The sequence below is a fragment of the Camelina sativa genome, chromosome 12 (genome assembly GCF_030686135.1).
Source record: "Camelina sativa cultivar CO46 ecotype springtype chromosome 12, ASM3068613v1".
NCBI classification, from domain to species: Eukaryota; Viridiplantae; Streptophyta; class Magnoliopsida; order Brassicales; family Brassicaceae; genus Camelina; species Camelina sativa.
The window spans coordinates 14,678,076-14,697,771 of record NC_141891.1 but is presented as its reverse complement, the minus strand read 5'-3'; the positions used below and the strand labels follow the sequence as shown (position 1 = coordinate 14,697,771).

Sequence of the window (19,696 nt, the reverse complement as noted above, 5' to 3'; positions counted from 1 at the left end):
TCTTTAACAAATGAGAAAATATACTCTTTTCGCTTTTGGGCTTTAATACATCTTTAAACAAATTGCTGCGTCACTTTTACCCCTTTAACTTTTATAGAAAATTTTGGGATTTTAAATGAAAATGATTGTTATCACTTTCACAAAAGTAGATCAATTCAAAGGTTATATTTTGGTCCAATTAATGATTGAGAGAAATAATGAAATATGCATATATCATACATTCATACCAAAGGCATCCGAACATAAAAAAAACAATTAAGACTGTAAAATAACGTTAAATAATCCTATTAAAAATACAAATAAGAAATTTATAATACTGAATCCTTATATTAGCAAACAAAAATTAAAAAAAAAAAACAAAACTAAGATAATTAAATTTTCAAAATAAAATAGTGATAAACGCTCACAACTAGTTCTTTTTCCAAGACAACAACGTTAAAAGGAGTTTTTGTCCTAAGAAAGACCCAACATTTCTTTGTACCTAAAAATGGTTTGAGTAATCAAATGAAGCGGTTTGGTCATATTTATAATTTGTCCATGTTTGCTGATCAATAATGTACTGGTCCACATTAAAATAAGAAGAGCTCGCCGGAAATTTCACGTGGCTGTTTGCCGTGTTGACCGGAATATTGTAGTTGGGAAAGTACTCGGAAGCAACCTCCTGAATCTGAAGATAATCCTATCATTATAGATCACAAAACCAAAAACACAAATCAGCCCACTATATATTGCATGCGTATTAGTATTTAGTGTATACAAAACTATTTTGGTTTAGATAATAGATGGTACCTTAGACGAATCAAGGATGAAATCAGGAGAAACCCAAATGCTAGAAGAGTCGTTTGTAGTAGCAGAAGGCTTGAACGATTGAAACTGTGACGCTTCATCGCGACAAGGAGAAGTTGCGAGGCTAGAGTAACCCGAACCAATATCTTGTTCACTTTTATTTTTCAAACTTTTTGAATTGGTCTTGAGTTCATTCTTCTTAGTTACGCGACATATCACAAAAGGTCCCTGAAAGTCAAACATATATATGGTTTTGTAGGTTTCTTTCCATTAATTAATTGAAATGAGAAAATTATGAGTTGGGTAAACAAGAAAAAAAAAAACTATAATATCTTACCTTGCAATTTAGTGATTTTTGTGAAAGATCATCATCGCATAAACGATATTCATGCATAAACCAATTAGTTCTCTCTCCTAATGGGGCACGACCTTCATAGAAAACTAAGGTCTTCCGGTATCCAATTATAACACATGAGGATTTACAAGTTATTTTCCGATCTTTACCGGTTGCTTTCCAATAACCCGCCTTTGTAGCTCTATTGGTTCGAGAACCGTTTGGATACTTTTTGTCTTTTGGGCAGAAAAAAAACCATTCCAAATCCCTATTGGGAAGAAATGATTTATCTAAAAATAAAACAAAGATAAAAAATTAAACAAGTTATCTAAAACTAAAACATTAAAACATAATTAAATGACTTAAGTTATGGTAATCAAAACATTGTTTTTTTTATCATTATAAGTACCTGGTAACTCCCAAGGATCAAATTTGTATAACTCGATAACAGGAATGACTTCGAGCTCAATCTCAAGGCCTTCTACTTTTCTACTCAAGTAGTAGCCTATGAGCTCTTCGTCAGTTGGATGAAATCTAAATCCCGGAGGTAAAGATGAACTTCCCATTTGCATAATTCACACTTGTTGCTTGCAACACAAGAGAGTTGTCTGGAGGGAGAGCAAATAATTAACTAAGTACCAGGCTAAATCTATCGACTGTTTGGAAAATCCAAAAATAGATACTTTTTTCGACACTCAATTTGTTCTCAAGTATAAGCTGCAACTCACGTTGATTGCATCCTTTTTGTGACAAGATCATTGTCTGAAAGAGATCGTATGATAACAAAACGAAGCAAAAGAAAACAAAATGTTTAACCCCTAAAAAAAAAACAATAGACACCAAATGAAGGTAATAATTTGGAAATAACGAGGAGTAAGCAGAATTGTTGTGGGTCAAAATCTCAGAAAAAGGGTTCTCTGACTTTGAACCGGAGATTTAACTATATAAGAAACAAAAAAAAAGTGATTAGTGAGTAAATTAATTAGGAGAGTGCTTAAGAGAAGAGAAGGTTGGTAGAGTGTTGAATAGTTGTAGGGTGATTGATATTTATAGCACATTGCGAAACTATATCGGTTTAGACTCCCTCTTTTGGGCTTTAAACTCTGGGGATATCTCTATTTTCTGCCGGCTTATGTATTTCTCAATGTAAACTTTCAAGAAGTATCAATAACATCAGATGACAAAAAAAAAAGATTAATTAATAATATGTCAAATATGTTATAGTATCATGAAACAATTTAATATTTAGAGGGGAAAACTATATAATACTATAATTTGTATAGTGCCGTTTAATATTGAGAAGAAAAAAATTACTGAGACACACCGAAAGCGGATAAAGACATTGCTTGTCCTAAAGAGTTCCCAAAATTCCAAAAGAATATGGACCTACCTGGTCTCAAAGCTAATATAGACTTGTTCACACTTCACACATCAAAACTTGTATAATTTATTCAAAGCTTATTTTTCGATATGCTTATGTGCATGTCAATCTTGTATACTGTATATCGTAGAAATGATATAAACCTTAATTCTGTTTCGTTTTTTTTCATTTCTTTGATATAACGGGAAATATTTAGTTTTAGGTAAAAAAAAACTCGGTTCTAATTCTTTTTTTTTTTTTCGTTTTTCATTCTATATTCTAAACTTTTTCTTGACTATTTTGAAGGGATACTGTAAGTAGTTATGTTCGTCCTTGTCAGCATGAGTAAGACAAAATCGCTTTTTATTAGTGTAACCACACTTTCGACTTTTATAAGACAGAGGACTAGAAGAGATAACACAACTTTGACGAAACTTTTTTTTGTTTATTGTTTCCTTTTTACCGGAAATATGTTACTATTGTTTAAGATATAAAGGTATAGTTTAAAGTTAAGTTCCCATCTGTGTATGACCCAATAACTGAAATATTCAAGAAAAACACACAAAAGGAAAATTTTGGGAGGGAGAAAAAAACGAATGACTTCACGAGATGGAAATGTAAGGTTAGTTCTATATGACTATATACACGATAGCTAGAATATTCCCCGATACTTTAGGAACGGTCACCATGACCCCTAACAGTATATTAAAGAGAACACAATCGAGAAAAGAGAAAACGAAGAAGACAAAGGCAACAAAAATGAAGAAAAAGGGATAAAAGCATGAAAATAACTACGTCATATGGTAGGAAAAACATTAAAGTAAGCCTACGAAATACGAATAACGGATCTTCTATGTTGACTACACTGTATGTCACTATGTAGGAAAAAATATTATTTATATCAAAAAGTACCATATATGTTTGAATATGTTTGGTTACTAATGTCCGGGATTAAATTCATATCAGTAGTCAAATTTGCATTACTCAAAATTTTGCAGTTTCTAAATCCTATATGTACGTAACTAACAAAACTAATAAGATAAATATCATAGATATGATCAAAATACACCAACCCACCACAATGGTCAGCGTGTTCTTGTTTTTGCCAACAAGTGTTATTTTCTAGTCCACGATTCCGACAAAAAGTATATATGTATTTGTTGATCGTCGTCAACTTAGTTAATTTGATTCATTCGTCAAATTAAAACTCATGGAGAAAAGATGGGATAAAGGAAGTGAGTTGCAAAATCATACAAGCAATAGTCAATTTCATATAACAAATAAATGATCTTTTTTTTTTGTTTCGACTACTATATTAAAGGGCAATTGTCATAAATACCAATAAAATAGATTTTTGTTCCAAAAATACCATAATTTAGTTTTTTTTCCCAAAAATACCACAAAAATATATTTTTTTCCAAAAATACTACATAATTAAATTAAAGTTCTAATACTAAAAACTAATTTCTAAATTTTAAATACTAAATCCTACCCCTAAAATTAAATGTGTCAACCCAAACCTAAAAAAAAATAAATTTTACATATTTAAAAATCAATTTTTGTGCTTATGGTAATTTTGGAAAAAAAACTTTTATGGTACTTTTGGAAAAAAAAACTACAATGTGGTATTGTTGAAAAAAAAACTTTTTAAGTGGTATTTAAAGGAATTTTTCTATATTAAATGATAGATGTACACAAATCTGTTAAATCTCTAATACATGCGTACATATGTGTGAGTTTGCGCATGTTTAATTGTGTCAACAGATGTTGGTCATCATGTAGCACATTGTCTTATTTGGATGTGACATATTTGTTTTCCCACATGAGTTAACGTGAAGGATTACATAGCAAATTAGACAAACAGAACAAACAATACAATGTAGTACGTTCTATTATAAATAAATGAAAAGGTACCAAAAAGTAATATTTTACGAGAAAAAAATCGGGACTTTAGATTTTCAGTTTGCAATCAACATTCTGAATTTTGAATTAGGTGTATTAAAATGAAATAAAGCCGTTTGAAGTTGAAATAATTGAGATATAAAATTGTTTTAGCCATTTTTTTAGAACAGAATAAAGATAATAATTTTTACATATTTGGATTACAAAAATATACATATAAAAATGTTATATATATATATATATATATATATCAAGAAGTATGGGTAATTAATCATCCAAAACATTAAACTATTACATATCCAAAGTTTTTAAGTATCAACGGTTCAGAGAGAACTTAAGAGCAAACCTGATTTTGGCGGCAATTCCAGATATGTGAAATCTCTAAGAAGGTAAGATGGAAACTTTACTTCAATACCTTTGCGGAAGCCATGAACAAGTCTGCTTCTACGGTATCCTGACACCTACTAGCATCCTAGTGAGAGACACATACATGTAGCCACTGACAAAGCCTATTCCTATATCGTGGTTGGACTTCACAACAGCCACAAGCTTATTCATCACTCTAGTAATGGCAATGATGATGATAAGTGTAACCCTATGTATTCTGACCCATCAGAAGTACATCCAACATATATTTCCTGCTAAATTTATTTGAAATAGTGGACATTTGCTCCAACGAGCTGTGCGCAACATTCTATATAAATCTTTTAGGTTTCTAGATACCATTACCATCACTCACAACTCAAGATAAATCGTGTATCAACACTTTATTAGCAGGTTGTGGTTCTTCGCGCTTGAGCCTAGCCCTAGCGTGTTGATGTAATGTAAAGAAAACACAACTTATAATTAATTAAGCCATCAATTTTTAACAAAAGTCAATTTGAGAAAATTTGTAAAAAAAAAAAAACTGGAACTCAAAATCATATGGCAAGTTTCTCAGATATATTACAAGCTCTTTATAATCATATCTTACATTCATATTTAAGATTCGTAAAGTATGGAAGTGCACATATCGTACCATTTTTAAGTTGTATAAGATACTACTATGTCGACAGGTTGTGACAAATCTACATTTACTTTCGTATAATACACTTGTCTTTTCAGTTTCATATATAAATCTTTAGTGGTGGATCTTGTAAAATATTTAGTATGTGGCAAAATTTATTTATTATTTTTTCTCTCAAAATTATTACACCTACGAAAATATAATTTTTTTCTTACAACCCATGTAGGTGTATAATGTATATAGATATATAATTTTCAATTCATTTCCATAAAAAAATTAACCCAATAATGCTGAAGTAGTCTAATTAAACCAATACATATATAGATCAGGGCGTCACCTTCAGGGCAACCAATAATGCTGAAATAGTCTAATTAAACATTAATACAAAGTTATATATAAGTATGTATTAGGAGTATCCCCTTCTCCATATATGTCTATTTACATATACTGTAGAAATTTCATTTCTAATTAATAATCTAGGGTTTGCTTATAACAATTTAAATCTACTGCATTAATTTTGTTTTTATTACAATAGGATGCTTCATGAAAACTGGAGACTTTTTACGTACTAATGGGCTATATTAAATATTACTCGGCCATAATAATTTCCAAACTAACTATAATTATTATGACAAGTGAGGTAAATGAGCTTGAAGATGCTGCACCAAATCTTTTTAATTGAAGAAGGCATGACGACGTAAGAAATTGATGAACACAGTATGTCACCTTTAAGAGTTACCCTTCGGTCAATCTTGCTAAATGGTGTTGTGGATTATATAGTTTTTATCCAAGAAACTTGCTTCGATCAGGTACATTAAGAAACTTGTATGTCCACGCTTGGTTAGCAGGTTTTGGTTGTCTAGTCATATGTGAAACTTTTCGAATAGCTCTACAACATTTTTTGTTTTACCAGCTATACAAAATAGCAGAAAACGATTTAAAATAATATATTAGATATAAATATGTGTCTCTAGCTTATTATACCCATTCAAATCAAATGAACACAAAATAGATTCAGTTTCTAGAAAGGACCCATAAAAATATTTGGAACTTTCTTTTTTCTCTCTGTTTCTTCCGTTTTAACAACGCCAACTGTTCTGTTGTTGTCGCTTAGCTTCAAACGCAGCACCATCGTTAAGCATATCATTAGCATCGGTCTCCATTCCAAGCTTTGAAAGAGCTAAAGCTTGCAGATAAAACGCAGTAGGCCACTCCGGTATGCAAACTTGAGCTTGCATTGCGTCTCTCAGCGCAAGCTCCAGTTGATTCGTCATTAAGTAGGAGCATGCCCGTCTTGCGAAAACCGTCGCAGATGGAACAGACATCATCACCACCAACTGGTAACAGTACAGTTTTACAAGAGTTATATATAGATAAATGCATAAATCAATCACTGGATTTTTTGCTGTTTGTTTGTTTTGTTTTGTTTTATATTACCTTTGAGTAACATTCAATAGCGATCTTGAAGTCCTTGTCTCTGAAAGCAACGTCTCCAAATTTCTTTGTGTTGAGCATCTCCTGCACTGGTTGTGTCCATTCTTGAAATGAAAGCTGTGGAAACAGATTCGGACAGATCAGAGAGAATAAGGACGGACATGGAAACCAGTTAACTAAAAAACTCGGTAAACATTGTCTGGTACCTCGTTCTCCGCTCCTTCATCGTCTCTGTAACCGGCTTTAAGCAAAAACTCATGAACAGCCGCAAGATCCATTCTGGAACAAGCCTTTCCAAGAGGAGAAAGCAGAGTTGGTAGTATAACTCTATTCTTAGGCAAACCCATCAAGACATGAGAAGCAACCTAACACACAAACAAAACGAAACAAAACTTACTAATCTGCTATGAAAAGAAACTGAGTATTGTTATTTGATTCTTGAAACCTCTTTCTGCTTTTGTAGTGGTGCCACTGAAGAGAGAAGAAATTTGGTATCAGGACGATCTTTTGCCTCAGACTGAAGACATTTTGATGCAAGATCAACAAGTTTAGTTGCGTCTTCGTTTTCATATTGCCCTTCAAGTGATGAATCCATTAGTAGCAACACATTTTTCCCTCTTATTATGTCAAGAGCCTGGTATTAAACACTCATCACTTATTTCAGATTGACAAAAACCAAATAGAGTGAATTGAAATTACAAAAGTTGGAAGGACATTACATGACTCGGTGGAATGTGTTTGCCACTCAAAAGATCTATAAGAATGGTTCCATAACTGTATATTACACTTTCAGGAATGACTCTACCTACAAAAAGAGAAAGAACTCTCGTTAGATTCAACAAAATCAGACACAAAAGATAAGTTATGATTAAATATGTTCCTGAAGTAAGTTTGATTACCTGTCCGTAAAAACTCGGGTGGCGTATAAGCTAAGTTGGTACTGTAGCTTGTACCGTCTCTACTATTCTTCATAAGACCAAAAGTTGATAGACGAGGATCACCTTCCTCGTCAAACAGGATTCTGTATGCATTTAAATCATAATAAAGCTTTCTGTTTTCGATGTTGCAATAATCAAGTGCTTGTGCGATAAAATCTGCAACTCGAACACGCATTTCCCAAGGAAATGGCTGTTTTTCCCCTACACGAAACACACAAAGAGAGAGCATCAAGTCTCTAGATATGATCCAAAAGGAAGAACTAAGACGAAAAGATTAACGAAACTCTTACAGTGAAAAAGATGCTTTGAGAGTGTATCATTAGGCATATACTCAGCTACCAACAATCTCTCATCTCCTTCAGCACAACAACCAATCAGATTAACCAATCTTTTGAATCTAAGTTTACCAACACCAGTCGCCTCCGCCTGATTCACAAGTCAATCATTGGTCAACACCAAACCAAGTTATTCCATAATTTGTTATCAGACAAGAGAACAGACGAAAGAAAGTTCCAAAGCATCTTTGTTATCTCATTCAAATAATGACCCTTAAAGACTATACCTTTACTAAGCTATGTGCAACAACAAAAAGCTAAAAGAGAGAATCTAATAAAACTATATAGTCTATAAAATTTGGTCAGAATCCTGGGATAAAGTAGCTTTTGCAACCTAAAGTTACCTACTTTATCTTCATATCAACAGCTACCAGACACAAATTAGCAGATTCTCTGGTCAAGATAGACACTAACTACTAATATCTTATTCCCTTCTACAACTAAACAAACCATTTTCAATCCTTTGACTGGTCACTGCTGAGCAATGAATAACTGAACATAAAAATAAGAATCTCAATTTTGAATTTCAACCATTCTTACCACAAACTGCTGAGCATCAGGCCAGGACTGTTTAGAGAATCGCTTGATGGCGACGAGACGATTGCCTTCAAGCTTTCCTCTGTAAACCACATTGAGACCTCTCTCTCCACCTTCAGATACAATGCAGCTGGGACTAAACCCGTTCGTTACTTTCTTCAATTCACTTAGATCAAACTCTTTGAAAACTGGAACTTGATTCTCCTGATCTACTTGTTCCTCATTAACTGCAACACAAGAACAGCTCACACTCACATAACAGAACTGTAAGAGACAACAAAAAGGCATCAACTTGCTACCTTAGGGGGAAACTAATGGAGTTAAGTTCCATAAAGGTTTAATCTTTCCACTTGCTAATCAACCATAAACCCACCAAGGAATCAAACATGATTTGTCGAAAGGAAGAATCAAATCTATACCCAAACTATCAAAAACTGGGCGAAACTAAAACATTATGATAGATAGAAAACTTGAAGAGCAAACCTGATTCTGGTTTGTTTGGAACTGATGGATCATCAGGAGAAGGAAGATGAGCAGTTTTCGAATGCAAACAACCCATTCTCTATCTTTCTCTCTCTATCTCACATCAAAAGAAACAAAATAAGTTGATAACCGGCGAATTAGAGAGAAGATTCTGCGTCGTCTCTCCCTCGGAGTGAGTTAGGATTTTGATTTGGCTTTTTGGCTTTTGGTCTATGTAAAGAAGATGAAGAGGCAGTAGAAGGATATAAAATCTTCCCACAAAGGAATACTTCTTTTTTTTTTAAAAAGACAGTCAAAATTTTAAGCCAACCAAAAGCAGCTACAGAGTTTGGAAACAAAACAGAGGTAACAACAATAATCTAAGTTTCCGGCTCTTCTGGATTTTGAAAATGTTGTTTTCTTTTTGGAACATTAAAGTAATTTGGATATGGATTTTGATTAGATAATATGTGAGAATTTTGTTAAAGAATTTTGCAAAATTACCGAATTATTAAACAAACAAGAATAATTAACTCAACCAAAATTTTCTAAAATGATTTAAATTCATAACACAGTGAGAACAAATGTTAAAAGTTATAAAAATTTGGGAGCTCTTATACAAAAAAAAATAATTACTTCTAGAGCCAATCATATCAAATTCCGAACTGAAATAATGGACATTGGCACTAACTGCCTGTGTGCGCAACATTTTGTATAAATCTATCAGCTCATTGACACCATAACTTGCAGCTGACGAGGAATCTTGTATAAAGGAGAAGAAGACCGCTATGGTCGTTGGGATACACAGCTATATTTATGTATTGTACAAGCACTCAGAGTCACAAAGTCCGTTGATGACACAACATGCACTACACTGATCTATACTTGCATAAACCCAACAATTATGTAGGAGACAAAAAGATTGAAAAATATTAAAACACTTGTCTATTTAAGTAACGGAAATTGATACCTTACATTCATATTTAAGATTGGTAAAATATGGCAGTGCACACATTTCGTACCATTTTTAAGTTGTATAAAATACTATTATGTCGACAGGTTGTGACAAATATACATTTTCTTTCGTATAATACACTTGGTCCTTTTCAGTTTCATATATATATATATATATATATATATATATATATATATATATCTCTTTAGTGGTGGATCTTGTAAAATATTTAGTATGTGGCAAAATTTATTTATTATTTATTTTCTCTCAAAATTATTACACCTATGACAATATATTTTTTTTCTTACAACCCATGTAGGTGTATAATATAGAAATATAATTTTTTCATTCATTTCCATAGAAAAAAATAAACCAATAATGTTGAAGTCGTCTAATTAAACCAATATATAGATCAGGGCATTTCATCTTCACCTTCAGGGCAACCAATAATGCTGAAGTAGTCTAATTAAACATTAATACAAACTTAAATATATAGATGTAGGAGTATCCCCTTCTCCATGTATGTCTATTTAAAAAAATAAATAATATATATATATATATATCTCCTATTTAATATTACAGAAGTATACAACTTTTTTTGGTATACTATATAATAGTTATAGGTTATAAAGTTAGATTAATTATTTGATTCATTAGTTGGTTAGAAAATATGTTATATGGGTTGTAGCCATTAGTTATATCTGAATTTAGGATATTCTTAAAAAATATATTCCAAAGAATAAAATCAAATCTCCAAAAATAGTTAACTAACATATATAGGCAAAAAATCTCATAAATTAATCACTCTTCTGCGGATTAAGAGTGATTTCCGATTCCCTATTTAATATTTTGGAAGTACACATCTTTTTTTTTATAGACTATATAATAGTTATAGGTTATAAAGTTATAGTTATTATTTGATTCATTAGTTGGTTACAAAATAGGTTATATGAATTGTCTTTGTTAGTCATACACGAGATTTAGGGGTTAAAATAAATATTATAAATATTTACACTTATTAAAAAAATATCACAGACATGGTTGTATACTTATATGGCGGGACGAATTTGGCTTAATATTAATATAAATTTTAAATTATCATTAACTGTTACAACATGATTGAATCATAAGTTCATTATTGTGTTATCACTATCATAATAGAATATTAAACATATTTAATTAAGTTGATTAAATTACGGTTAAGTAAAAATAATTTATTCTGTAATATACTGCCGGTTAAGTCCTAAAATTAACGATAAAATACATTTATATAAGGGCAATTGTCATAAATACCATAATTTAGTTTTTTTCCCAAAAATACCACTAAAATATATTTTTTTCCAAAAATACCACATAATTGAACTAAAGTTCTAATACTAAAAACTAATTTCTAAATTGTAAATACTAAACCCTACCCCTAAAAACTATATCCTAAAACTAAATGTGTCAACCCAAACCTAAAAAGAAAAAAAATTCTACATCTTTAAAAATCAATTTTTGTGTTTATGGTAATTTTGGGAAAAAAAATTTTGTGGTATTTTTGGAAAAAAAAACTACAATGTGGTATTGTTGGAAAAAAACCTTTTTAGTGGTATTTAAAGGAATTTCTCTTTATACAATTTCAAACACTACATAAAACAAATAAATTAATAAATAAATATAACTTGAAATTTTTTGAAAATAATTTAAAAAACTCGTCCGCAGTATACCCCACAGGTTAAAATCTATTCCCTCCGTTCTAATTTAGCTGTCGTTTAAGGTTTTTGCACACAAATTAAGGAAACTATTCAATTTTATGTTTTGCCCTTCATTAATATATTTTATAATTTTTTCATTGGTTGAAACTTTAAAACAGCAGGGATAAGATTGGAATATTCATCAAACATCTGCATTGAAAATCTAAAACGACAACTAATATGAAACAAAAATTAAATCCTAGAACGACAACTAAATTAGAACGGAGGGAGTAATATGTAATTTATTAATGCTATTATAATATATTTTAACATCAGTTTGTATCGATGTAAATTTTGTTAGTGATACCTTCACGTAACCTTTTTCGCTAGTTGGTAACAAAACAGAGGTAACAATTATTAAGTTTCCGGCTCTTCTAGATTTTGTAAATGTTGTTTTATTTTTGGAACATTCAAGTAATTTAGATATGGATTTTGATTAAATAATTATTTTTTTTTTGTTCAAAAAAAAGAATAATTAAAATTTGGGGACTCATTTCACTATTGATATTTGATAAAGCCTAAACATTTGGGGCCTGGTAACTTTTTCCATCGAAATCCCGATCTAAACCGGATTGCAATGTAAAACTAAACCAAAAATACATAGATTTTAGCTATGAAAGTGTCATAATCATATTCGTCTCTATTATACTATAGCGAAAAACATTGCGCATGTAGGTAGTAGTAAGCTCTTAGCCACAAACATGCCAAAAAATTCCTTGTGTTTAATAGTCACGGTTTGCCACAGAACAAAGTTTGTAGCAACTCGAGGTTGTTGTATATGATCAGAGGTTTATTTTGCATTGTTTTAGTTTGAGATTGATCGTGCAATTTGAAGACCATGGGATGATCACATTAGGAAGTTGAATAGTTATATATGCAAGTTAAATATACTATTTGGAAGACAAGGGACTAAATATGAACTACAAAGTTTTGCTGAGAGCTTATTATTATGTGATCCACATTATCAAATGGATCCGGTTATAAATTACTACAAGCTTCATAATTAGAATTTAAGACTTTAGAGTAGGACTCGAGAGCTTCAAAGGATTAGAGAAGAGTTTTTGAAAGCCTGCCATCGAACTGGAGAGTGAGCTCTCCGGTATTCTTGTCAATGGTTCTTTTCACTATAGCTACGCGATCACGGGGAGGCTTGTGACCATGGTGAACCTTATGAGCCAGACCCTTATTTGGGTGGTACCTGTACCTTATGTAGAAAACTGCATTTCTGGCCTTGAGTCTCTCACTTGGCGTTTCCACGTTTTCCTCAGTTTCTACCGCTACCTTCATAATCACCAATTTCGACAGATTAAGCTGCAACAAGAGTTCAAAACAAACACCATTACCAACAGAGAGAGAGTGCCACTGGGTGGAGTGTCATTGAAAACGGAAGAATGGAAATTTAAAAAAATCGTACGTACATGTTTAAGTTTCATATTGGCGTTGAAGAATGCAAGTTCCATGTATAGACGAACCCAATCATATTTTCGTACCTCTGATTTCTTCATCTGTAAAAAACGCAAACACATCACTACTACTAGACAGTCATAGGCAAAGGAAAATGCAAAAGCAAAAGTGAAACTGCCAATCGTACCACGTAGTATCGTTTTTTATCATTGAAAACATTCTCCGACGGCCACTCATCAGGCAATCTAAGTTGGTAGCAATCATCAACGGACCTCTTTTCCTTGGAGTTATCTACACAAATAAGTTACACTCTACAATAAGCAGGGAGAAGGCATAATGAAAACTTACGGGATTACAAGGGGTCTAATTGGTACGTATGATAGGAGGAGCTAGCTAGTAATAGTATCACCCAAAACAATGCAAGATATTCCACCTGCCCTATGATGTAATAATCTGTCAACGACAACACTTTTACCTCGTGATCCGCACTTAAGTCGAGCAATAGGACAAGTCAGTTGCTTGATGTCAAAGCCTTCTTCAAGAACCCTCGTTTGAAAAGTTACAAGGGAACCGCCTGAAGCTGGATCTTTAGCAACCAGAGTGATATAGTAACCGGAATATACAACGCTATATCGTCTATTGAACTTCTCTATGGAACTTAGTTGCAGTTAGTCCCCTGACAGTAAGTCATCAACAAGAACTGGATAAGGGAATTATCACTCGAATGCAAGAAGAAGAACAAAAAAAACAAGAGGAGACTAGTTTTTTCCACCTGTAGCATATTGTACTTATGGATACCCAACCTAGCATTAAGGACGATTTTGGTAGGGTAATCATCATTATCTTCAAACTTGCGCGAATCCAGCAAACATGATGATAGGTTTTGTGTCCATCAAATGTTCGACATCGAACCCCTGACATTAAAACAAAGAACAGAGTTTTGTCACACGCAAAAAACACACACACACACAGATAACCAAGAGTAGGGTTAGGGTAATTAAGGGTTATGATTGAAAAGATGAAGATGAAGATGAAGAATTACATCAGATTGACGGAAGCGAGTCCAAAACATCAGGCGCTCCTTGATGTAATCATCCATTTAGCAATGCCACGAAAGTTGTCAACTTTGCACTTATGAATTCTGATACAAGCCGCTGATGCTTTCGGTTTTAGTTTAGTCGATTAGGTTTTCCACCCGCCATTAAATGCATTTTTGGGCCTCCACAGCTCATATTTTTATTTATAAATTATGGCTGCAAATGGATGCATAAAATTGAAAAAATGGGTTGAACAAAATTGGGTTGAATAATATTTATCAACTTATTTATCTCCAAAATAGTGGTTGAACAAGTTGAAGATTTTTGCTGTAGTATTAGAGTGCAAATGGTTGCAAGGTTGAAAAAAGCTATTCAACCAATTTTCACCATTTGCATTATAAAGGTTGAAGAGGTTGGAAAAACCTATTCAGCCCGTTCAACTCAAAAAGTTGAAAAAATAAACTAATCCTACAACAAAAATCTTCAACTTGTTCAACCACTATTTTGGAGATGAATGAGTTGAATATTATTCAACCCAATTTTGTTCAACCTATTTTTTCAAATTTGTGCAACCCAATTTTGTTCAACCACTATTTTGGAGATGAACGGGCTGAATAGTTTTTTCCAACCTCTTCAACCTTTACAATGCAAATGGTGAAAATTGGTTGAATAATTTTTTTTAACCTGTTCAATCTCTTCAACCTTGCAACCATTTGCACCCATATATCCAGGTAATGTAGCTACTAATAAGTTGGTTTTGTCTAAAATAACATAAAAGAAAATATTGTTAGATAAAAGAATCTCGAAAGTGACCTTAGTGAAGTGGCAGGAGGTAAGTCCATTTGTAGAAAGCACCATCACACCCGGGATCGAGTCCCGGCTCCTACAAATGTAGGAATTTGGCTAATGGGCCGGCCAGTTGTGGCCCAATGGTTGACAAAAAAAAAGAATCTCGAAAATAGGCGAGTTTGGGCTTAATATATTATGTACAGAACTTTTTGGGCTCAGTCCGATCTAGCTATAAGATTTTTAGGACTTAGCCCGACCGGAATTGTGTCGTCCCAAAAACCCTTAAACAAATATAATTGAACTTTTTTGTTAACATTTTTATTTGATTACAATATTTAATTAATGATTTATTGTAAATGCCCTTTGGACTATGCAATGTTCCTGCCACCTTCCAGCGTTGCATGATGTCCATCTTTTCAGACTTAATCGAGGATATCATGGAGGTTTTTATGGATGATTTTTCGGTTTATGGCTCATCTTTCTCTTCGTGTTTGTCTAACTTATGCAAGGTTCTTCAATGTTGTGTGCACAAACACCTTGTTCTGAATTGGGAGAAATACCATTTCATGGTCACCGATGGGATTGTCTTGGGTCATCGAATTTCTGAGAAGGGGATAGAAGTTGACAAGGCCAAGATTAAGGTGATGTCCAGTCTACAACCGCCTAAAACAGTGAAAGATATACGCAGTTTCCTTGGTCATGCTGGAATTTATCGACGGTTCATAAGGGATTTCTCTAAAATTGCTAGACCACTCATCCAGCAGTTATGCAAGGACATCTCCTTTGAGTTTACTGCAGACTGATTGGAGGCTTTCCTCACAATCAAGCAGGCTCTGATAACAGCTCTAATAGTTCAGCCACCCGATTGGAACCTTCCATTCGAAGTTATGTGCGATGAAAGCGATTTTGCTATTGGAGCAGTTTTGGGACAACGCAAGGATGGTAAATAACATGTCGTTTACAACACTAGCAGGACACTCGATGGGGCACAGACCAAGTATGCCACGACAGAAAAAGAACTTCTTGCCATCGTTTTTGCGTTTGAAAAATTCAGGTCCTATCTGGTAGGCTCCAAAGTCATTGTACACATCGATCACGCTGCACTACGTTACTTGCTAACAAAAAAGGATGTTAAACTGAGACTGTTACGGTGGATCCTGCTTTTGCAAGAGTTCGATCTTGAGATAAGGGACAAGAAAGGGGTAGAGAACGGTGTGGCAGACCACCTTTCTAGGCTGAGAATCGATGAAGAGATCCCCATAGATGACCGATTACTTGAGGAGAATGTGTATGTGATCTCAGCTTTCATGGACTGCTATAAGGAGAAGGCCGATGCCAAGGTTCTTCAACAAATAAGTAATGATTCCCCATGGTATGCTGATATTGCAAACTACTTTTGTGCTACAGAAGAACCTCCGAATTTCACTGATATGCTAAGAAGAAGTTCTTACGAGATGTGCGACGCTACTTCTGGGATGAACCTTATCTTTACAAGCATTGTGCTGACGGTCTCTACAGAAGATGTGTTCTAGAATCAGAAGTTCAAGGCATCCTTTTTCACTGTCACGGTTCCAATTATGCAGGACATTTCGCTACATTCAAAACCGCGACAAAAGTGCTCCAAGCCGGCCTCTGGTGGCCCACTCTATTCCGAGATGCACATGATTTTGTCTCCCGATGCGACTCTTGCCAGCGACGAGGGAACATAAGTAAGCGAAACGAGATGCCACAAAACTTTAACTTGGAAATCGAGGTGTTTGACTGTTAGGGAATCGACTTCATGGGGCCTTTTCCACCCTCTTGTGGCAATCTCTACATACTTGTGGTAGTGGATTACGTTTCTAAATGGGTTGAGGCTTTAGCAAGTCCTACCAATGATTCAAAAGTGGTCCTCAAGATGTTCAAGCACATAATTTTCCCACGGTTTGGTGTTCCTAGAGTAGTTATAAGCGATGGGGGAACTCATTTTATCAACAAACTCTTTGAGAACCTTTTGAGAAAGCATGGCATCACACACAAGGTTGCTACCCCTTATCATCCACAAACTAGCAGGCGGGTCGAGATTTCAAATCGGGAGATCAAAAGCATTCTGGAAAAGATGGTCAACTCAACCAGGAAGGACTGGTCTTTGAAGCTCGATGATGCATTATGGTCGTATCGTACCGCTTATAAAACGCCCATTGGAACCATCCCTTTCAAGCTGGTTTATGGGAAGTCATGTCACTTACCTGTTGAGTTCGAATACAATTCCCTATGGGCTACTAAGCAAATGAACTTCAACGTCAAGACGGCATCAGAGGGACGCCTTATTCAGCTGAATGAGCTTGATGAAATTCGCATGGATGCTTATGAGAATGCTAAAATATACAAGGAGCGGACCAAAGCCTTACACGACAAAAAGATTATTCCCAGGAACTTTGCTCCTAATGATTTGATTCTACTATTCAACTCAAGGCTAAAAAAGTTTCCTGGGAAATTGCGTTCTCGTTGGTCCGGCCCTTTTCGAATCAAGGAGATTATGCCTTATGGTGCCGTTGTGCTTTGGGACCAAGAAGGAAAAGACTTTACTGTTAATGGTCAATGCCTAAAGCCGTACCTTGCGGATCATGATCCGATAGAAGCCTCCCTCCCCTGGAGGAGCCCCAAGCTGCTTAGGCAGCAAGAACAGTCAGGCTCGCGACTCTAAACAGCGCTAATGGGGGGCAACCCACAGAGTTTGCATTTGCTTACCCTTCTCTTTGGTATGGTTTTTCTTTAGGAAATTTGTTATTTTTGCTTACTTTACAGAAATACTCGAGAATCATGTTTGGTAGTGAGCTCTATTTTCAGGAACAGGTTCGAAACGCAAAAGATGCGAATCCCTTTCAAAGGAATGTTCCGCAGTCGCCAGGATCAGCCAGTCCAATTTTGGATCAGCCGATCTCCGTTCCAGGTAAGTAAATCGAGAGAAAAAGAGGAAGGAAGAAAATAAATTGGTATCCCGGTTTTTGGAACTAAATTGAACCGGGTAAAATCCGGTTTCATGTCCAATTTCCCAATACTAAACCTAATTTCTTTTTCCTTCTTCCTTCCTTCTCTCTCGCCGCCCCCGACTCCGATTTGCTCCCCCTCTTGATTTCTCATTTGTTTTGATTGAATTTTGGGTTTCTACCACTCGGATGCTTACCCTTCTCTTTGGTTGGGTTTTTCTTTAGGAAATTTGTTATTTTTGCTTACTTTATAGAAACACTCGAGAATCACGTTTGGTAGTGAGCTCTATTTTTAGGAACAGGTTCGAAACGCAGAAGATGTGAATCCCTTTCAAAGGAATGTTCCGCAGTCGCCAGGATCAGCCAGTCCAATTTTGGATCGGCCGATCTCCGTTCCAGGTAAGTAAATCGAGAGAAAAAGAGGAAGGAAGAAAAGAAATTGGTATCCCGGTTTTTGGACTTAAATTGAACCAGGTAAAACCTGGTTTCGTGTCCAATTTCCCAATACTAAACCTAATTTCTTTTTCCTTCTTCCTTCCTTCTCTCTCGCTGCCCCGACTCCGATTTGCTCCCCCTCTTGATTTCTCATTTGTTTTGATTGAATTTTGGGTTTCTACCACTCGGATTTTCATCGTTTATCCAACCCATTTGTTGTATCGATCATTCGAACAAGGTAAATCTTTCCTCTCTCGATTTTTGTTCGATTTTCGGTGGTTTCCAGGTTCAAACTTGAATTCCTTGCAATTCTCTCTTCTTCTTTCCAATTGATGAGCGAATTAGTGGGATTAACTGTCCGAAAGAAATTTTGGAACTAGATTTAGGCTGCTCTGGCTTGAATTTAGCATAGGCTTTTACCATATGTTGATTAGTTAGGGAATTTTCAATTACATTCCTTTTCTTACATATTGAATTTTTCCTCACTTGTAGAGAATGCCTAAACGACGCCGCGGTGGTAAGGAGTCTGCCACTCCTTCTGACGAGCCACCAACAAGGGCTTGGAGTGATGAGGATGCTAAGTGGTTGAAGCTACTCGCTCATTATAAGATGGAGCCAACTTTTTTTGTTGATCGAGAGCTTTTTGAGAAGATGGCCATGCTAGCAGACTTTAATGAGTTGGTACGGAACATGGGGTTCGGTACTTTTGCTGAGAAAGCATGGGACTTGCATGAGCAGCTCGGACGAGAGTTTCTCGCCACTATAGGCGGTTCTGACGCGGTGGCTGAGCATTGTTCGATCAGTTTATTCTTGCTGAAGAAGCACTACGTCAAATCCATGTTCGACCTCTGTGACATCTTTGGTTTCCCTCAAAACAAGTTATGCAAGATGGAGAAGCTCGACAGCAGGACCGACATTTGGAAACTGATTGGAGCTAGGAATTATGTTTCTCGTGGAGCAAGGCACTCTCGCATCCGCAACCCAGTCCTTCGAATCACTACTAAGTTCTTGAGCAACATCATCTATGCTAGAGCTGAGACTAGCACATTGCAGCTACCTGAGTTGTGGATGTTCTTCCATAGTCTTCGCCGGTTCCTCCATGCTCCGAGTTTCCCGATTTACCAACAAACTCATGATGTTAACTTTGGATTCCTACTTTCTAAGGAGTTTGCGCAGGTGCGGAGGAACATGACTCATGCTAAGAACAAGAGGATCCTGATCGGCAGCTTGGTGACTCCTATCATCGAGTATTGTGGCATCGTTTTGCCACAACACAC

At 34.8% G+C, this 19,696-nt stretch overlaps 1 protein-coding gene and 2 pseudogenes across 2 annotated transcripts; all 3 read right to left on the bottom strand.

Annotated features, from left to right (window-relative positions):
- Positions 1-268: 268 nt before the first annotated feature.
- LOC104731746 (NAC domain-containing protein 71-like) lies at positions 269-2,113 on the bottom strand (annotated as a pseudogene). Its single transcript, XR_015575210.1, has 3 exons — positions 1,124-2,113; positions 790-1,014; positions 269-679 (listed from the first exon to the last, which is right to left on the bottom strand). The product of XR_015575210.1 is annotated as an NAC domain-containing protein 71-like (transcript).
- A 4,198-nt stretch (positions 2,114-6,311) lies between these two features.
- LOC104731745 (serine/threonine-protein kinase BSK2) lies at positions 6,312-9,967 on the bottom strand. Its single transcript, XM_010451226.3, has 9 exons — positions 9,116-9,967; positions 8,636-8,859; positions 8,051-8,186; positions 7,722-7,961; positions 7,542-7,627; positions 7,268-7,456; positions 7,029-7,187; positions 6,826-6,939; positions 6,312-6,725 (listed from the first exon to the last, which is right to left on the bottom strand). Exons 1-9 carry the CDS (start codon positions 9,189-9,191, stop codon positions 6,468-6,470), a joined length of 1,482 nt encoding a protein of 493 aa, XP_010449528.1. The 5' UTR covers positions 9,192-9,967; the 3' UTR covers positions 6,312-6,467.
- A 2,865-nt stretch (positions 9,968-12,832) lies between these two features.
- On the bottom strand, positions 12,833-14,288 carry LOC109127950 (uncharacterized protein At4g17700-like; annotated as a pseudogene).
- Positions 14,289-19,696: the final 5,408 nt, after the last annotated feature.

What these genes read in the sequence shown, in the direction of transcription:
- LOC104731745 (XM_010451226.3), bottom strand. Translation starts at nt 9,191, where the DNA reads ATGGGTTGTTTGCATTCGAAAACTGCTCATCTTCCTTCTCCTGATGAT. An exon ending in CTCAAAGCATCTTTTTCACT is followed by an intron (nt 7,962 to 8,050) that starts GTAAGAGTTTCG and finishes TGTTTCGTGTAG; the next exon opens with GGGAAAAACAGCCATTTCCT. An exon ending in ACCCGAGTTTTTACGGACAG is followed by an intron (nt 7,628 to 7,721) that starts GTAATCAAACTT and finishes CTCTTTTTGTAG; the next exon opens with GTAGAGTCATTCCTGAAAGT.